The sequence below is a fragment of the Protopterus annectens genome, chromosome 16.part0 (genome assembly GCF_019279795.1).
Source record: "Protopterus annectens isolate FY-2018-M chromosome 16.part0, PAN1.0, whole genome shotgun sequence".
NCBI lineage: Eukaryota > Metazoa > Chordata > Ceratodontiformes > Protopteridae > Protopterus > Protopterus annectens.
This window is the reverse complement of record NC_056750.1, coordinates 29,105,449-29,125,570: the sequence shown is the minus strand read 5'-3', so window position 1 is coordinate 29,125,570 and position 20,122 is coordinate 29,105,449. Positions and strand designations below refer to the sequence as shown.

The following is a 20,122-nucleotide window of genomic DNA, read 5'->3' as shown; positions in this document are numbered from 1 at the left end:
GGTTGGTGGCTCAACTGTTGCTGGCCAGAGGTATTCCTGCCCCTTCTCAGGTCCCTCTCCCATCCGGATTGGGGTGCCTCATCTCCCAGGACTCCTACCTATCCTCTTCTGACTTCGACTGTAGTTTTAGAGCCCAGCACTTTGATACCCTCAATGCTGGCTATTTTGGTGCTGTTAGGTGTGTTCACCCCAGCACTGGATGTTGCTCTGACATCGTCGGTTCTTGCCATGGAGCCGGCTGAGTTTTGGGTCCCACACCTCTCTGTTGGTTCTGTGATTTCCAGCTCGGCACCTAGTTTGGGTATGGTGCCAATTTCGGTTCCAGAAACTTTGATAGTTTCGGGTCCTTCCCCAGCTCCAGTCTTGAAGGGCGATCCATCGAAGCAGGGTGTGACCTTGGTTCTGAGGTGGTCTTTCTCTGTTCTGTTCCACTCCTCTTCAGGGGGTACCACCTTTCAGGTTATGGAGAGGGCTTTAGCTTCCACGGGCTCCCAGCTGGACCCACCTGCATCAGAGTGCTATATTTCCATATCCTCTAGTCCAGAGTTGACACCAATCTCTACGACAGGACAGTGAGTACCGAAGCTTCATGTTGCTCAGATACAAGGCCCTTCCTCTTTGGAGACCACCCCAGAGATTCCCATTGAGGAGCCACCCTGAAAGAGGACATTCAAGAGGAAGCATCTGGATTCCCCTAAAGAATCCATCATGGAGGACATGGATTTCGATGAAGGGGAGGCTTCCCCATGGTCACCCCCCTGAGAGAGTGTCTCCTCTGGAGACATCGTAGAAATTTTGAAACGGGGGTAACGAAGTCCAAAGACAGATCCTCTGAAGAAACCATGTACTTGCAAGCCTTTGGTGCCCGACCATCTACCTTCTGGGTGTCCCCACCCACTGACGACCTCATCAAGCTAGTCACGCAGCAGGCTTGGAAGACTCCTGATGCCATCAAGCCCATTCCCTGGAGACCTGACAAAATATTATCACCACCAGAAGACAACCAATATTGGGTGAAAGGTTTGCCAGTAGATGCCATTTTGGTGACAGCTGCCACCAAAAAGGAACTAGCTGATGAGACTCCTTCTGTTCATCCTCCAAATAGGGAGTCTAGGATGGTGTACAGGTTGGGAAAGCGGGTGAACGCTTCATTGACCTTTGCACTTAGGTACTTGAACTTGGATCTTAATAACGGAAACTTGCAAGAAAGATCTGTCCTGGTGGATGGCATCAAAAGAGATCCATATGGGATGACCTTTTGTTCCCCCTCAGCCCAAGGGCATAGTGACCATGGGTGTCTGCCAGATGGGATGGGGGGGCATTATCTGGGAAAGACAGTCCAAGGCACTAGGTCTCCTCAAGATGCCAACTTGCACTTCAGTGTCCTGGAGTTGAGAGCAGTGCTGCTAGCATTGCAATCAACAAAACAAGGGGGAAGCAAGCCCTTACCACCTCTGCTGGAAGCTCTCAGAGTTTGGCAATGGGCGATATCTTCCAATTGCTTTTTTGTGGCAGTACTCATCCTGGGGAGTTCCAATGTGATAGCGGACAAGTTGAGCAGACACATCCTGCTGCCACACGAGTGGTCTCTAAATCTCAAAGTGGCAAAACAAATATTTCACCGATGGGGCGAGCCTTGCTCTGACCTATTTGCCTTCCCAGTAAACAACACGTGCAGCCCATACTTTGCCCTACTCTCTTCACAGGGAGCATCACTGAGAGATGCTGTCCTCCCAGATTGACCCCCAGGTCCGCTTTATGCATTTCCCCCCATTCCCCTTTTTCTGAAGAAAGCCCAGAGGTTGCGATCCAGAGTAATCCTCGGCTGTTTTGGGCCAGGCAAGTGTGGTTTCCCTTCCTATGGCCTCATTTGGTTCATCAATCTTGGATTCTGGACTAAGTTCTGGATCTTCCCTCAGGCTCATGGTTTGGTTCTTCCAATTCCATTAGTCGCCAGGCAGTCTAATATTACTTCCCCTGTCTGAAAAAATCTTCTGGCTTCTCGTAGACCATCTACAAGGAAACTGTATTCCAGTAAATGGAAAAGATTTTCTCTTTGGGCTTCTAAAAATAATTTGGATCCTTTTTAAGCCCTGGTTGAAAAAATTTTAGATTTTCTAGTGAACCTCTTCAACCAAGGAGCGGCTGCTTCAACCATTAGAGTTACCTTAGCAGCCATCTCTAATTTTCACAATGGCTGTAATGATCGATCCTTAATTTCCCATCACTTATGCAAAGTGCTTCTTAAGGAAATCGCACGTATATAACCTCCATTCAAGGGTACCTCCACAGGATCTTACATTCATTTTGCAATATTTAGTGTTACCTCCTTTTGAGCAAGCTGCTACTTGTCATCTCAAGTTTCTTTCTTGGAAAACCCTTTTTCTGATGGCTATTATTTCTGCCAGAAGGGTTTCAGAAGTACAGCTACTTTGTGCAAAACCACCATACATAATCTTCCATAAAGACAGTGTCTCCTTTAGGACTAACTCTTCATTCCTTCCTAAGGTGGTCTCTGAGTCCAGCATCTACCAGTTCATTAATTTACCAGTTCTCTTTCCAAATTTCTCTGACAAAGGCGAATACTGTCTGCATCTGTTAGATGTCCACAGACAGCTGAGATTTTATCTTGACAGGATTAAGAATTGTAGAACTTCAGACCAACTGTCTCCTTTTCAGGACCAAGGATAGGTAAACCTGTTTCTAAGGTGATAAGAGATTGTGTTACCTTTATTAATGAACAAAATCATAAAATGCCTGTTCCTGTAAGGGCTCACTCAACCAGATCTATTGCAACTTCAGCTGTTTTTCATTCTTAAGCCTCTCTGGATGAAATATGTGCGGCCACAACTTGGGCAACCCCTCATACCTTTATCACTCATTACAAATTAGATATGGTCTCCAGGGGAAGAGCATCCTCTGGCTGTATATTTCTCAGGAATATCCTTCCATAAGGCCACCCAAGGTAAGTAGCTGGGGACTCTGTCCCCACTGTCGAGAATAAATGAAGATTGACAACATCAGATAAAGAATTTATGTACTCACAGTAACGTTCCATCTCTGCTGTCGATCTTTGTTCATTCTTGACATCCCACCCTCTTTCGAGATTTCCTGGAGGTTTATACCCTTGTCCTGGGCTGACATTAGGGTATTTACCTTGGACATGGCTTCCTCTCCAATATTATATCTATTTCATGTTGCTGTAATTTGCAAACTCGATCTGAGGTAACATACTTAGGGGCGTTGTGGGTAGAGACTTAGCTCGAGAGTTGTTGACTGGCGTGAGCTGTATAATGGCCAAGTCAGTTCCGAGGATCCGAACTGAATCCAACTGTCTAAGAATGAACGAAGATTGACAATGCAGATGGAACCTTATGGTGACTACATAATTTCTTTTCCCATCTTGTCAGTTTTTGTATTATCTTTTGATTAGACTTTTCCCACATTTCCCTAGCTGCCACACCAAAATCATTTTTAATCCATATTATTAAATAATTCATTTTATCATGTCCCCATAAATATGGATATTGCTGAATCAATTTGTATGTAGGTACATAATTTACTGCTTTTGTCTTTGTTTTAGCTTCATTGATTTTTTATCCTGAAAAATATGAAACTGTCTCAAAATGTTCCACAACACTGTAATATCCTTTTCTTGTTTTGCCAGGTATAAAATATCATCGTAAATAGAGGCAGCTTTTTTTCACTACTGTACCAATTATATCTTTGAATTTCTGTGTTCTGTATATTCTTTGCCGGTGGTTATAAATGTAAAGCAAGTAACAAAGGGGAAAGAGGACACTCCATGCCTGGTTCCTTTGCTCAAGTAGAAATTGTCAGAGAGGAACCAATCCACTTTAATTTTCACCTCTGATCCCTCATATATCCTCCTAATTAACCTTATAATTTTATCAGGGAAATCAAGTACTGCCATTGCCCTGCTCATAAAGTCCCAGCTTACTCTGTCAAATGCTTTCTCTGTGTTAAGATCCACCAACAACAATGGTATTTTCTTACATTCTGCTTCCCCTTTGGATCATCAGTGTTCTGTTAATGTTGTCAGATGTTTGCCTTCTCTCCACAAAACCACAGTGGTCCATATCCATCAATTTCGGCATCACTTTTGCCATTCTTTTAACCATTATAAACACACACTTTGTAATCATGGCTTAGTATTGAAATGGGCCTGTATGAAGTTTGCTGTGATGGTTCTTTACCCTTTTTAGGTATTACAGCTACTGCCGCTTTCTTCCAGGATGTTGGTGTGAAGATATGTGAAGGCTGCCAGCCTAGCTAGATAGAAATTTGTAGATAATTCTGCCATTTGTAAATATTAATGTGAGCCACATGCTTGTTCTCTTTGTTAAATGTTGAACTTCAGAAATGTAACCACATTGCACTCTGCTGGAAGAAAGCTGATAAGTCAAGCATTGTATAATTGTTTAACCCGGAGCCGACATGTCTGGATGAAGGCATTCTTGCTGTTGTTTTGAGACCAGAGTTAATTGCTATAATTTACATGTATAATGTCTTTTATTACTGTAGCTTCCTGACCAGGTGCAAGATCAAAAGGGCTGCTAAACACTGAGTTTCTGTTAGCCTGGGAACTAGAGAAAAATGATGTAATCTGAAATGAGTCAGTAGTACTGTGTTATCAATTTAAGGACAGAGAGAGAGAGAGAGAGAGAGAGAGAGAGAGAGAGAGAGAGAGAGAGAGAGAGAGAGACAGAGAGAGAGAGAGAGACTCAGAGCATTTTGCTTTTGTCTTAGAACAGCCAACATCACCAGCACTGTCGTGCTCTATATGAAAGTTTATTTTAGAACGGTGTTTGCTCTTAGCTGTAGCTAGGAAATAGAAAGATTAGACTAATCATTTTCTTTATTGATGTCAGAACTTTTCTATGTATTATGTTAAATATTTATCTGTGATCTTTGAACTCTTGACTAGCACTGTGTAGTAAGAAGTATTGTCTTGTGTTTTTATTATTTATTATTAAATATTTTTAAACCTTTTAACTGTGGCTGTTTTGTGTGGAGATAATTTAAGTTCTAGAGTACATTGCATGTATATAGTGATACTGTACTAAGACACTCCAATAAGCTTTGTTGTCCAATTACACTTACCATTTGGATAATAATATTGCACAGTAATAATTGGACACCCTTTAGTAAGGACCTTTTTAGTAGCTGATAAGTGAGGGTCCTGGTGGCAATGACTACTACGTTATAGCCTGGACAGAAGGGGCACAGCTAGTGAACCTGTGCCAGCCTTCCCCAGGAGTGTCTGTGTGGTTGTATATAAATCATATCTTTGTGTGTGTGTGTGTGTGTGTGTGTGTGTGTGTGTGTGTGTGTGTGTGTGTGTGTGTGTAGACCCAGACTGACTGTGACCTCTGTGTGCTCTTAAGGGAAATTGTACTTTACTGTGTGTATATTTGTTATCCTTTCCAATGTGGATGCCCCTCACTGGTGTTAGTGGTGAGGATTGAGGCTCCCTGATTGCTGGACCAGTGCACAGGTGTCACAGGTGGTACTTCTCTTCCTTTTAAAATGTTGTTAAACAAAACCTTCCAGATCTTTATCATTTTTTTTTCTTCCTAGCGTTTAAGCTGCCACAGGAATACCTTCTATTATTGGAGGCTTTCCTGTAGATTGGTTATACATCACCATTTTTATCTCATCTCTTCCTGTCCTGCCAGTAATTGAGCCTCATTTGCCTCTAAGCTTGGCATATTTAATTCTTCCATAAACAGTCTGGTTTCCATATTTCTCTGCTTTATACAGACTTTCATAGAATTTTTGAAATATTCTAATACCTCTACAGGATCTTGTTATCTTTCTTGTTGTAGGCTCCCTAAGCTTGGCAACAGCCCTTTCTAATTTCAGTTGCCTGAGTCATCGTGCTAAAAGATTTTGTGCTCTAGAGTTATCAGAAAACAGTCATTTCACAGCAACTTTTCTAAACTTGTGCATATTATCGAGGTTATCCCTTGTTTTCTGTTTAGCATTCTGCAATTGCTTTCCTCCTTGTTCTGTGAGATTCCCTCATTCTGCAATGCTTTAACAGTTGTCAGTCCCTCTAATCCTTGTTACTTCTTAACCATATCTCTCTCTCTTTTATTTCCACCCTATTTTTAAACTCCACTTTAATTTTATCCCACTCCGTAGCTGTATTTTCAGAAGAAATTTCTATTTTCTCTAATAGCTCCTGAATAATTTCCGCTACCCATTCCTAAATTCCTCTCTTTTCAACAGATAGGTGGGAAAGCGCCACTATCTCATTTTTATGTTATTTTATTACCGTGTTTTTAATTTAGTTATTATTGGTGAATCTTCCATGCCAAACGTTTTCATACATTTCTTCAAAGGTCTACCTTCCTTTGTTATACTTTCCCTTCTGGGCTCCTCAGACACATCTTCCCTGCTGCAAATCAAATTCCAGTCCCCACCTGTAAGTAGTATTCCTTGCTGGAAAGCTGATTATTTCTCCTAGAATATTCTTAAGCTCCATTATAGCAGTTTTAGGTGGAATATAAATACATGCCATTATAATCCTCCTCCCTTGGCAGTAGCCCCTTAGTACTACAAATCTAACAGCTTTTTTATCCTCTTCTATCATTGTTTGAGCTCCCCTTGCGAGTAATATAAGTACTCATCTTTTCTTTTGTCCCAGGTATTCCGCTGAATAACCATCCTGAAAACCTTTATTTGTGGAATTCACATGTTCATTTCTTTCCAAGTATATCTCCTGTAGCATAGGTATTTACACTCTACATTTTAATATAGTTCACTACTCTTTTTTTTTTTTTTTTTTATCTGTGAGACCATTGACATTTAAATACATTGCAGAAAGCATCATTGTATTAAAAAGTTCTTGTTCCCACCTTTTATGCATAAAATGTTTTTGTTAAATGTCTAGTTAAAGCTTTTGTGTTCGCATACACTGTTTGGAAGGTTGAACTTTTATACATTTGAGCCTATGTCATGTCTTACACAACTTTTTGTTTTATTGAAAGCCTTCAAATAAACAAGCAAAAAAACAAAACACCCCCCATACATCCCTAAAATTTGTCCGCTTAATACTAACTCGCAAAAGTGTGCACATCTTCAAATATTGAAGTTTTACCCTCTTAATAGGTACAAATGTCCCAAACTGACAGCCGCACTCACAGACTTGAGTTAACCTAAAAGAAGTATCATCTATGCAAAGACACATGGTGCTGCCTGTGCTTTTACTAAGTGCTGTCTGGTTTTGTCTCATATTTATCTCTCTCCCAGCTGGGAAAGCACCTGGATATTGTCAGAGAATATTATCTTGTAGCCAACATCTTTCTGTCTCTGTTTTTTTTCTTAGCCAGTTTGTCTTTATCAGATTGTCTCCAGGAGACATGAGGTGCAGATACTTAATTGCTACTAAGCATACATTTATTTGCTAGAAAAAAAGCCTTATAATATTCAGTATTCTTTTTTGTTTACTTGCTTTCTCTTAAAACTTGTTACTAGATTAAGCTGAAGGCCTTCAGTCACTCCCCCTTGCAAAAATGAGAAAAAGCACATTAATTTTTCTTTTTGTCAGGCTCTTTTAACCAGTCTTTTCTTTCCTTTTCAAACAGTAAAAGGCTCATGTAGTGCACAACCCTCCAGGACTGTGCCCATGTAAGATTATGAAGTCTGACCAGATTAGATGGGATGAAATCACTTAACATTTTATTAAAGATTTTTGCGTGTTTTATTTATGTGGAGTGGACTGCTTCATCGGGCATAGTCCTGGAGGGTCAGACACTACATGAGCCTCTTTTACTGTTTGATGCCTGTTTTTTCTGCTTGGGTACACTGACACATGTTCCTTGTTTCTGGTTCATTGCAGTGCCTTATGTTTCTTAAAACTGAACAAGGAGAAAGAGAAGAAAGGAGAAGTAAAAAAAGAAAAGAAAAAACCCAGGAGCACCTTTTTATAATAGTATCCCCATTGCACTTAAAAGTAACTGAGAAAGTTTTACTTTGTAGCATGCAAAGAAAATCATACACTGTAAAAAGAGTGCTGTCAAGAAAACATTTTGTTTTACTTAACAGTTATCTTTATCCCTCCTCTTCCCCTATGCTGAGTATTTTTTGAACATTAATGACATGAAATAGGGCATATGCTTGAGTCTGCCAAAACCCCAAGAAAGTAAAAAAAAAAAAAAGTCCAATATTTCCAGATTTTCTTGTTCTGCCATATTTCACAAATATAATTAGGGTTCCTATTATATAATTGATGTCACAATCCTTCAAATGAGTCTTGATCAAACTTGAAAGCACGAAACAGCAAAATAATGAAATAGCATATAAGTGATTTCTTTCCCAGGGAAAGAAATCGCTTGGCCTCCTCTGTTAATTTGCCGTTTTTGTCACTGTAGTGTGATCTCTTAGTTGGTATATTTAAGTTGGGCGGGGTGTGGGGGGCACAGCCCCCCACTTTATGTAATGTTTTGAAGTTTTTATTTTTATTTATTTATTTTGTAGACAAATCGCTGTTCCAAGTGTTTGGGATTGTAAGCTTTCACTTACATGGGGTCGATAAATCAGCATTCGCTGATTTAATATAGACCCTGTAATTATTGCTTTGTAATTCCAGATTTATCAATTTCCAGGTCACTGGTTTTATTCCTGTTCATCTCCGTCTCCCATATTCTGTCTCTGCTTCATTTACAAGCATACTCTAGATTGTTCTAGTCAACGCTCATGCTCCTTTCCTTCTCTCCAGTATTTTCCATTAAAACATTGGGAAAAGTTTCACTGGCACAGTCTCTCTGTGGTCTTTGTTACCAGAAGAATAAGAAGCAGAATCTCCTGTTTCACAGCTCACTTTTTGGACATACTTTTGCATATCCTACTTAGCATGTACTTCATCAAAAATGATTTTGCCCTTCCACAGAAGAATATTTTGAAGATAGCTGGGTACAGCAATTTGAATCTCATGCATTCGTCTCGACATTTCCTGAATAGTGGAATAAACATATTCCTCTTCTGCCTGGTGTTTTGAGTAATCATTTCCACAAGCAGTCTGCTGTCCTCCCACTTTTAGTGCTATGTCCTTCTGCCACAGTTTTGTCAGAATCAACTCCTTCTGCTAGTAGGATTGCATCTGTATTATTAAAGGTCTAGGTTGCTTTCTCATAGCCAGGTTTGAAGCATACGTACGCACAGTGTGCCCTTTCAGTTAACAGCTCCTGCTGTGGAATACCAGTCCAGTTGCTTATTTGTGCTTTCATAAAATTAATATAGTCTGTTCCTTCCAGTTTCTCTGGTACAGCAGAAAATTTCAGGTTTTCACTCTGTCCTCTAATTCTGTTATTTTTCGAAACATCTCTTCTTGAGCATTCTCATATGCAGCCAGTCTTTTCTTTATTTCGACCTTTGATTTTTGCAGTTTTGTTACCTCATCTAAATATCTATTCAAAGCTTCTTTCATTTTTTTCCAGCCTTTTGTTGTTTGAGTTGATATACTCCATCAGTGTTTTATTTATTTTAACCAGGTCTGTGTGCAGTTGATCTATACTTTCCTCTAAGTTACTGGAAGTCATGTCTGGAGCTTGCACTACTTTTTGCTGAACAGCTGCGGTACTGTTACCAATCAGTGTTTTTTCCTCACCTTTTGTAGCTGATTTTCCTTCAGGTCCTCTGTTTTTCTTGTTTCCTGGCATCCAGGCAGTGCAATTAGTAGCCAGTTACTGAAATTTATCCAGAAACACAAAAGTACAGTGGCCTTCTCTGCTGAGTTTGTTTTCACAGTGGGAAAGCTGGAATTAAGCTGTTACTCAATGTGCAGCCATCTTGGAAGTCAAGTGTAACCTTGTTCTTCAAACCCCCCGCCCCCATTAACTGCAGTTTACATTTCTCTTTACTCCCAGAATGTTTGCAGTGTTATTGTTTTAACTTCCTATATTTTATTCCTTTCTGTTAAGTTTGTGGAAGAGCTAGAGCCTGTCATAGAAGTTTGCAGGTGTAAGGTAGAGCAGTGACCCTTGACAATGACGCAGGTTCAGCTCAGGAGTCATACTTGTACATCTGCAGGCACGTTAGAGATCAGCCATTTCACCTACAGGTTGTCTTTGAAATGTGGGAGGAAACTAAAGCACCCAGTGAAAACCCACAAGGGCAAAGGAGTGCTTCATGGATTAATTTCCAGAAAGCATACAAATTTCTTTTTCTTTCTTTTTCGTTCTTTCGTTCTTTCTTAATTCATTTACCCACTTCGGCCACTTTAGGGTCATGGGAGCTAGATCATATCCTATCACATGCTAGACATGAGGTAGAGAAGTAGTACTGAAGGAGGTGTGAGGCTTTCACAGGATGTCCACACACCTTGGGGCAGTTTGTTCAAACACCATTTCAGTTGTGCTGTGTTCATAGGTAGGTACTAGGCGATCCGACCCTAGGGCCTATACAAGCCTAGCCAAAAAGGTACCCTGGCTCTTGCCACCCCAAAAAAATTATTTTCCTGTGCCACTGTCGAGCAGAGCCACAGAAGTGATCCCCGGGGTGAATTTCATATTTCCCATTCAATCATCAGGATTTTTCTTGAAGAGTACTAATGAGGAGCTTTGTTTGATATAGATAGGTAGTTTATTCCAGAGTATGGGAAGTCTCTGGGACAGGAATCTATCCCTCCGGCATGTTCTGTTTATTGTGGTGGCAAGGTTTAGGTCCCTAGAGCGTGTTCTCAGAGGGATTGGGACTTCTTTAAGTGGAGTATGTCTGTACAGCTGTGGGTTTGACATAGATTTGTATGTTAGGCAGAGATCACCTCTGAGTAGGCGATATGCGACGGAGTAAAGCTGGAGTTTTTTGAGGCGGTCTGCGTAGGGCATCTGTTTGAGGCCAGTAATCCTCTTTTGTGAAGTATTTCTGCGGCCTTTCCGGTTGTTGTAGATGTCTTGTGAGGTACATACCAAAAGGGACGTTGTACTCTATAATGGGTCTAATGAGTGATGAGTCGAGGGGAGCAATGACCTCTTTTTTTCTGGATGAGAAACCTTTTGTGATGAGGTGTGCCATGTAGAAGGATTTCCTGACTACTGTGATGATGTGATTATCAAAGGAGAGACTACTGTCCACCTGTGTCCCAAGGTCTCTTATCACACTTTTGGTGTTAAGTATACTACCGCCTATGTTTTAGTTCATGGGTACAGAGTTTTTACCAAAGGGTATGACTGTGCACTTTTTGCCATTGAGCTTGAGGCCATGGCTTTGATACCAGGCATCTGTCTCAGTGAGGCCCTTTTGTAGGATGTTCACATTGTTAGGAGTTTCAATTATGGCTCCTAGTTTGCAGTCATCTGCGAACTTCGTTAGCCAAAGACCTTCTGTGTTAGCCTGTACTTCAGAGAAGTAGATACCAAACAGGAGAGGACCCAGGACTGAACCCTGTGGTACTCCACTTGTCAATGGTCTGAAGTCGGATTTGGAGTCTGCTGCTTTCACAGTGTGGGTTCTGTCAGTGAGCCAGTTGGCAATCCATCTTGTGACATAGGGATTTATACCCAGTCTAGTGAGCTTATCTATAATTCCAGAGTGGGGGGTGGTGTCGAAAGCCTTGGCAAGATCTAGATAGGCTGTGTGAACCACCTTACCCTCGTCTACGGCTTTGGTGACTGCTTCAAAGAAGTCTATCAGGTTTAGGAGACATGATCTGCCTTTTACAAACCCGAACTGGGTGGGGTCCAGAGTTTGGAGATTACCAATGTCTTTGTTTATAAGTTCCATGATGATACGTTCCATGGCCTTGCCAACCAGGCTCGTCAGGCTAATGGGGCTGTAGTTCCCAGAGTCCGTGGTGGCTCCCCCCTTGTGGAGTGGGATAACCATCACTGTGTGCCATTCAATGGGCACAAAGCCTGAGGTGAGGCTATAATTGAACATGGTAATTAGTGGGGTGCCAGTTCATTTTGTAGTTCGTGTAGAACGCAGCCTGGGATGTTGTCTGGTCCCATGGATGCTGTGTTCTTGGCTTTAGAGATTGTGTTTTTTACCTGTGCAGCTGTGATTACAGGAATTTTGCATTCTTCCGGTATAGAGATGGGCTCTTTAGGGGGTGAGAGGGGGGTAAACTTAGCACTGAACCTATCTGCCAGGATGTTGGCAGTATCAGTTGGGTCTGTATATTTAGTGCCATTGTGCTGTAACTCAGAGCAGATCTTAGTGTTGCCATTGAGATTCTTGACATAGCTGTAGAATGCTTTGTGGTTGCCTTTAGAATGAGTGTCGATTTTGTTTTCGTAACTAGCTTTGGAGGATTTTATCAGGGATCGCAGCTTCTTACTAAAGCTGACCAGGAAGCTCCTCCACTCATGGGATTTTACTCTTTTTTTTGCAAAAGTTTCTTCCTTCTGTTGTACAGTTTGTTTATGGCAGGGAACCACCACCAGATTGGCTTCCTTTTTTTGGAGGATAGTGTTTTGGTTCTGTTTGGGATAGCACGATCTATGCACTCGTGTAAGTGCTTATAAAGTGCAATTGTGCAGGATTCAGTAGTCGTACCTGTATTGTCCATCTACATGGGTGTCTTGAAGTTTACCACTTTTGTCTTAAGAAGCATGAAGTTGGCTTTGGAGAAATTTTTTACCGTGGTTTCCTTAATGGGGGGTGGGGGCAGAATGTGGATATCTAAGGGTAGTTAGCTTATGGTCGGATTGGACCAATGAGGCGTTGACTTCAAGTGTGGAACACCGATCATTCATGTTGGTAATGACTAGATCTAGGATATTGTTGCCCCTGGTGGAGGTGTGGATAAGTTAATCCAGGGCATTGGAGTTTATGAATTCCAGAAAGCGTTGAGTGAAGGAGTTGGTACATGAGTAGTTTTCCCAGTTAGTGGTGGGGTACTTGAAATTGCCCATTATTAGGGTGTTTGGTTGAACCCTAATATTTTCCAGTACATCAAGAAAAGAAGAGTGGGAATCCTGGGGCATGGTGGGGGATCTGTAGCAAGCTACAATTTGGATTGCAGTTTTGCCCAGAATTAGTTGCACTTGGATAACCTTGGCTGCATTATGCTGAGCAACTAGCCTGGAGGTGTGGATATCCTTAATGAATTTGGACACACGTCTGCCTTTGGTGCTCCGGTCCAGATTACATGGCCGAAAAATGTGGTATGAGTTATAGCCTGGTAGTGCAGGGGTGCTCTCTGGAGCCTTGAACCAGGTCTCAGTCACTGCACAGATATCAATGTTCTCCATTTTAAGGAGTGCCCCGAGTGAGTGTATTTTGAGATTTAGACTTCTAGCACTGAGTAGCATCACCCTCAGTTTTTGCTTGCCTGTTCCTGTTACGGTGGTTAATTTGTCATTGGAACCTTGCCTAAAAAAGGCACTATATGGGGCAGTAAGAACCTTAGCCAGTATCTGAATCCCAGGGGTGACAGGTGCAGGCCATCTCTGGCAAAGCATCGTGGTCTGTCGACCATGTCATCCCAGGCAGAGAGATACTGGATCCCTTTAGAATGACACCAGAAGCTTAGCCAATTGTTGAAGTCAATCATTTTGTCCATGTACTGCAGTATCATTCTGGGTGATGGCAGAATGCTACTCAGGGCTAGGGTCATACCTGCCTGGGCTACAAGATTGGAGAGCTCTTCCATGTCTCTTTTCATGTAGCTCAGGGAGGTACGTCTCAGGTCATTCACACCAACATGGACAATGACAGAGTCATATATGTACTTGTTGTGGAGTGACCTGAGTGCGTGGGTTAAGTGGCAGATCCTGGCACCTGACAGGAAGCTGACAGTAACCTTCTCCTTGTTTAGCCTGGTGAGTGGGACATCAGTGTGCCTGACTATAGAGTAACCTATAATTAGTTTGTTGGGTACGTTGTTTTGCCTTATTGGCTGTGGTTGAGTGGCACACTGAGTCTGTGGGCTGTGTCATTTTGGTTGTGTTGGGGGTTGGAGGTTGCTTGCATTTCTGCTTTGGAGGTCTCTGTTGTTTGAGCAGATTATTATTGAGAGCCTTCACGAATGTTTTTGTGTTTCTGTGTGTGGATTTTGGTGGTGTAGATTTAGTGAGACTATGTGATGAGTGTGGTGTGGTGCAAGTGTTTACCTTCTCCTCTTTACTGTCAAGTTCAGTCTTGGTTGGAGAGAGCTTTGTCTCCAATTTGGCTAGATAAGTGCACCTCTCACAGGTTGTAGTGTTGGGTGGTAGGAGGAGAGGGTTGTCTGTGTCTTTGACATGCATGTAGCTGTCTACTTTCAAATCTCCAAGTACTGAAAGATCGACTTTCAGTATCTCGAGACGGAAATACTGAACACGCACTACAACGAAAAAAATTAAAAAAACAAATGTCACTGTACTGAAAGTTCATAATGCCGAATTTTCAGCAAGCGACATTCAGTTTTTTTAATATATCCTACACCAGAAAATCACAAACACCACCTCCCTCCCTACACTGCAACAAAACACACACACCAACAAAACCCACATAACCTATGTATAAGCAGTGGGGCATGCCCCCCTGCATCCCCCACACCCCCGCTACTTATATATACCGACTCCGAGGTTGCACTACCATGTAAACATAAAAAAAATACCGTTACGTGCCCTACACTTTTCACACTATCAAACATATACTTGAAAAACACACATGCTACACATTTACAAAACTCACCACCTTCAGCACTAACACACACACACTCGACCATCTACCCCAGCCTACTCCCAAAACTTCTCAAACAACTTACCCAAAACCCAAAACCCTTAAACAGTTAAAACCTACCTGAATCTCCGTACACAACCACACATCGTCCACCATGTCTAATTCCCAGACCACACTGCACCTTAAAGACAAAGCATACCACACCATAACAACCACAGATTCAGTAAACTAACATTTGTTAAAGTGTAGTTTCAAGTAACTGCACTTTAGTTATTTTCTTCTCGAGATACTGAGTCGATCTTTCAGTATTTTGAGATTTCAAAGGGGATCCGTGGGTAAACGTCAGGGGCAACCTTTGAAAACCCACTGAATACAGAAAGGATGTGCAGACTGTACATGGAAGGCTTTCATGCCAGTAACTGAACTAGAGAACCAAGCAGTGTGATGTCAGTGCCAACTGATGCAGCACTCTGCTGCCTGTGTGCTGTTTAGCTAGATGCATTTTATTGCTTCTGTATTGATGCATTCAGTTTGTAGCTGAGTAAAGAGAATGCCATGCACTGTTTATTTCTGTTTTTTTGCCACTTTAATATTAGGACTGTTGAGAAAGAAAAATCAGATGTATTTTTTTTCTTTTTAAAGGAGAGCTATGCGTTGAGTCTTTGTGCAAGATGGAGCAAGGGAACTACTCCTTTCAGGTCTTTGACAAGCATCCTGGAATCTATCTATTTTTAGTTCATCCCAATGAAATGGTGAGAATTTCTTTCTTTCATTTTTGTTTATACATTAACTTGTCTTTTTTGTTTAAAAAAAAAAAAAAAAAAAAGAGATAAACTGATGCCACTTGAAAGAAAGAAATGTAGAATTGTTGAATACTCCCATTCAGGGATTGTCTAAGTCCCACCCCGTATTTTCTTCTGTAGAATGTAAATTTTCACCAAACTCATTGTTGGTTTTGGTATTTCTTGATTAATCTGAGGTATACATTTTGTTTTTTTTTTCTTCTTTCTTTTCATTGTGATGAAACTTCCATTTTCTTTTATTATATTAGCTGTAAAAGATACTGCGGTGGTGGTGCTGCGGTAGGGTTGTCGCCTCACAGCAAGACATTGTCCCGTTCGATTCTCAGCTAAAGCGTCTTCTGTGTGGAGGCATACATGAATGGGCATACCTTCATTGAAGGTTGTACGTCAGGGCTGGCAACTCGGTACGTAAAAATCTGCTGCCAATCATTAGCGGACCGGAGTTCTGCTGTGGCGACCCCTAACCGGGAAAATCTGAAATATACAACATATTAGCTGTAAAAGAGAGTCGTACATTTTTCCATATTAGGTTATGTGGTTTCACATTGCAGTATGTGCACCCTTAGCTGATGGAACACAGCACTGTTACTGCTGCATCTGGAGTATTGTGTGTACTGATCGATGCTGCAGAGGAGGAGAAATTAGGCTGAGAAGCACTGTTCATAAGTTTATTGGTAAGTACTAGGCTAGCTACTCTTGTTGGGCATTTTAAGCCTAGCAGGTTTCCCTTTTTTTGTGCTCAAATTAACCTATCCCATGTGGTTAGTGACTGGTATTGCCCATCCCATAGCTGATTATATATTACTCCTAATGAGAATAACTGGGATCATACCATTAATAATTTGAGGGGACCCATGCATGAGGTAAAGCATTTAGGAGCTGCCTCTGTCCATTAGTAATGCAAAGGGAAATCTGGAGTAAATTTTCTGTTTCTCATCTATAGAGCCAAGTTGTGCTAGAATATGGATAGGGATGAACTTTATTTTATGTGAAAGATGAGTCTGTTTCAGAACAGCTGTATCCTCTGCAAGATATACCTGTCCCTCCAAGCCATTCTGTTGATGTTGCAGAAGTTGTTTAAATATGTAGACCAAGAATGTTTGAAGCCATTTCACTTGCTGATGTACAGTAAATCCATCAGTAATGGGTCAAGAGGATACCTTGTATAACAGACAAGTCTGTACGATACAGAGTATAGTGACACGGCTTTGAGTTGGTCCATGTAGGACATGCTGTTTATGCCTTTTATACTTTTAGTAAGGTATGTTTGTAGGCATTCCAGTTGTTGCATGCATCTAGACAGATATGTGCCAAAGGGGACATTATACTCTGTGATTAGCCTAACAGTGGCCAGTGTTGGGATGCATATAACTGTTTTATGGCAGATGGGAGGTGTGATGTTGTAAAGTATTGCCAGCTGTGCCAGGAGAAGTAGGGCAGTGGATGTGTAACCTATACCAGCACAGCTAGCTGGAATTTTGTAAAGAATTAATGTCATTTGTATATCAAACTGATTTGTGCAAATGCTTTTATTGAAACATATACTTGTAAAGCTATTTGTTTTAAAAATGTACCAACAGTGTGCCCTGCTGGAGAGAAAAAGAAATAGTATGTATAATTGTAACTGTTGAAATGTATATATTGTAAGAAGGGATACTGGAAGGAAGAGAAGAGATTAATCACAGTCCAGCTGCAGCTAACTTTGAAAAATGTTTTGAAATTAAATTACTAGGTCTAGGCCATAAAGATGTTATCTTACAGTTCTCAATGCAGCCAGAGACAAAACATCTGCACTAGGAAGCTTTCTGCATTGTTTTTGGGGTGAACTAATTGCTATTCTGGAAGGGTGGAGGTTTGAAATTGTTTTATGACTTCCAAGAGTTGCAGCAGATCTCATCAAGGCTGTGTATGTGTCTGTATTAGTGACACACGTGCTAAATCCTGACATTTTCTAGCAATGGGGGTTGCATGGGAACCAAAAGCCAGATGACCAGATGTATGTGATGTCCGTCTGTAATCCATCACCAAAATAATGTTTAATACTATGCGAGGCTGAAGTCTCGGGGCAGTCTGCTTTTGTAACTTGACAAAAGGAAGAACCCTTCATCTACTTCATCTTGCCTTGCTCTAGTAAGTAACCTGGGAATAGTAATTCTTTACGTCAGTCAAGAAAATATAGTGAGATTAGTTAAGTATTGCTTTTCTGTAACTCTCTGAACTTATCCACCTGTGTTATTTTTAATATATCCTGTGATTGAAACTCTGTTGTTTATTGTAAATAGATATTTAGTATTTTAATGTTCTTTGATTTATTAAATATATTTAAACTGTTCCTTGTGGCTGGTCTTTTAGAGAATGTTTTAATCTCTGAGAGTACTTGTATATATTTGCTGACAGTTCTGGACAGTCCTGAAAGTCTTACAGTATTGGCCAAATGCTAACATTTGTATTACATGTTAATTTCACTCATAATTGGGTACCCTTGCAAAAGCCTTGGTGTAACTGGTTTTGGTGTGTCTGGTGGTGGTGTAACTACCTTATAGTCTGGGCAGAAGGTGACCGCTGGTAACAGGTACAAGCAAGAAAAATCTGAGGGTAATTCTACTTAGTGCTAGAAGTTTGAACCTCAAAATGCATTTAACTCGAGGCATTCCTTTAAATGGAGAACATTGACATCTATGCAGTGACAGAGACCTGGTTCAAGGCTCCAGAGAGCACCCCTGCATTACCAGGCTATAATTCATACCACACCTTTTGGCCACCTAACCTGGACCGAAACACTAAAGGCAGAGGCTTGTCCATATTCATTAAGGATATCCACACCTCTAGGCTAGTTGCTCAGCGTAATGCATCCAAGATTATCCAAGTGCAACTAACTCTGGGCAAGACTGCAATCCAAATTGTAACATGCTACAGATCCCCCACCAATGACCCAGGATTCCCACTCCTCATTTCTTGATACACTGGAAAATATTAGGGTACAACCCAGCACAGTCATAATGGGTGATTTCAACTACCCCACCATTAACTGGGAAAACTGCTCATGTACCAACTCTTGTGCTCAACGTTTTCTGGAATTCATAAATTCCAACACCTTGGATCAACTTATCCACACCCCCACCAGGGGCAGCAAGAGTCTAGACCTGGTCATTATCAACATGGGCGACCGGTGTTCCACACCAGAGGTCAATTCCTCGTTGGACAGATCCGACCACAAGCTAATCACCTTAGACATCCACATCCCACACCCAGCCCTCTTTAGGGAAATCACAGTAAAAAATTTCTCCAAAGCGAACTTCACGCTTCTTAAGACAGATGTGGCAAACTTCACTACACCCATGCAGACGGACAGTAGAGGTACGACTGCTGAATCCTGCACAGATGCACTTTATAAGCACTTACACGAGTGCATGGATCGTGCTGTCACTAACAGAACCAAGATGTTATCCTCCAAAAAAAAAGGAAGCCAATCTGGTGGTTCCCTGCCATAAACAAACTGTACAACAGAAGAAAGAAACTGTTGCAAAAAAGAGTAAAATCCCATGAGTGGAGGAACTCCTTGGTCAACCTCAGTAAAAAGCTGAAATCCCTCATAAAATCCTCCAAAGCTAGTTACAAAAACAAAATCGCCACTGATTCTAAAGACAACCACAAAGCATTCTATAGCTATGTCAAGAATCTCAGTGGCAACACTCAGATCTGCTCTGAGTTACAACACAATGGCACTAAATATACAGAACCAACTGTTATTGCCAACATCGTGGCAGATAAGTTTAATGCTAACTTTACAACTCTTTCAGCCTCTAAAGAGCCCATCTCTATACCGGAAGAATGCAAAATCACGGCTGCACAGGTACAAACCACACACTCTCAAAATCCAAGAACACAGCATCCATGGGACCTGACTACATCCAAGGCTGCGTTCTACACAAACTACAGGATGAACTGGCACCCCACCTAAGCACCATGTTTAATCATAGCCTCACCTCAGGCTTTTTGCCCACTGAATGGTGCACAGCGATTGTTATTCCACTCCACAAAGGGGGAGCCACCATGGACCCAGGGAACTAACGCCCCATTAGCCTAACGAGCCTGGTCTGCAAGGCCATGGAATGTATAATCATGGAACTTATAAACAAAGACATTGGTAATCTCCAAACTCTGGACCCCACCCAGTTCGGGTTTGTAAAAGGCAGATCATGTCTCCTAAACCTGATAGACTTCTTTGAAGCAGTCACCGAAGCCGAAGTCGAGGGTAAAGTGGTTCACACAGCCTATCTAGATCTCGCCAAGGCTTTTGACACCATCTCCCACTCTGGAATTATAGATAAACTCGCTAAACTAGGTATAAATCTGTATGTCACAAGATGGGTTGCCAACTGGCTCACTGACAGAACCCACACTGTGAAAGTAGCAGACTCCAAATCTGACTTCAGACTAGTGACAGGTATAGTACCACAGGGTTCAGTCCTGGATCCTCTCCTGTTTGGTGTCTACTTTTCTGAAGTACAAGCTAACACAGAAGGTCTTTGGCTAACGAATTTCTCATATGACTGCAAATTAAGAGCCATAATCGAAACTCCTAACAATGTGGACATCATACAAAAGGGCCTCACTGAGACAGATGCTTGGTGTTAAAGCCATGGCCTCAAGCTCAGTGCCAAAAAGTGCATTGTCATCCCCTT

General features: G+C 41.5%; 1 protein-coding gene across 6 annotated transcripts in view; it reads left to right on the top strand.

Moving 5' to 3' along the window:
- The window catches only part of SETX (senataxin), a 2,451,437-nt gene that overhangs the window by 536,607 nt on the left and 1,894,708 nt on the right, over positions 1 to 20,122 (top strand). For all 6 annotated transcript variants that reach the window (XM_044058409.1, XM_044058411.1, XM_044058407.1 and 3 more), the window contains one exon: positions 15,277 to 15,386. In XM_044058409.1, the coding sequence (XP_043914344.1) occupies positions 15,277 to 15,386 (110 nt within the window). The remainder of the gene's footprint in view (positions 1 to 15,276; positions 15,387 to 20,122) is intronic.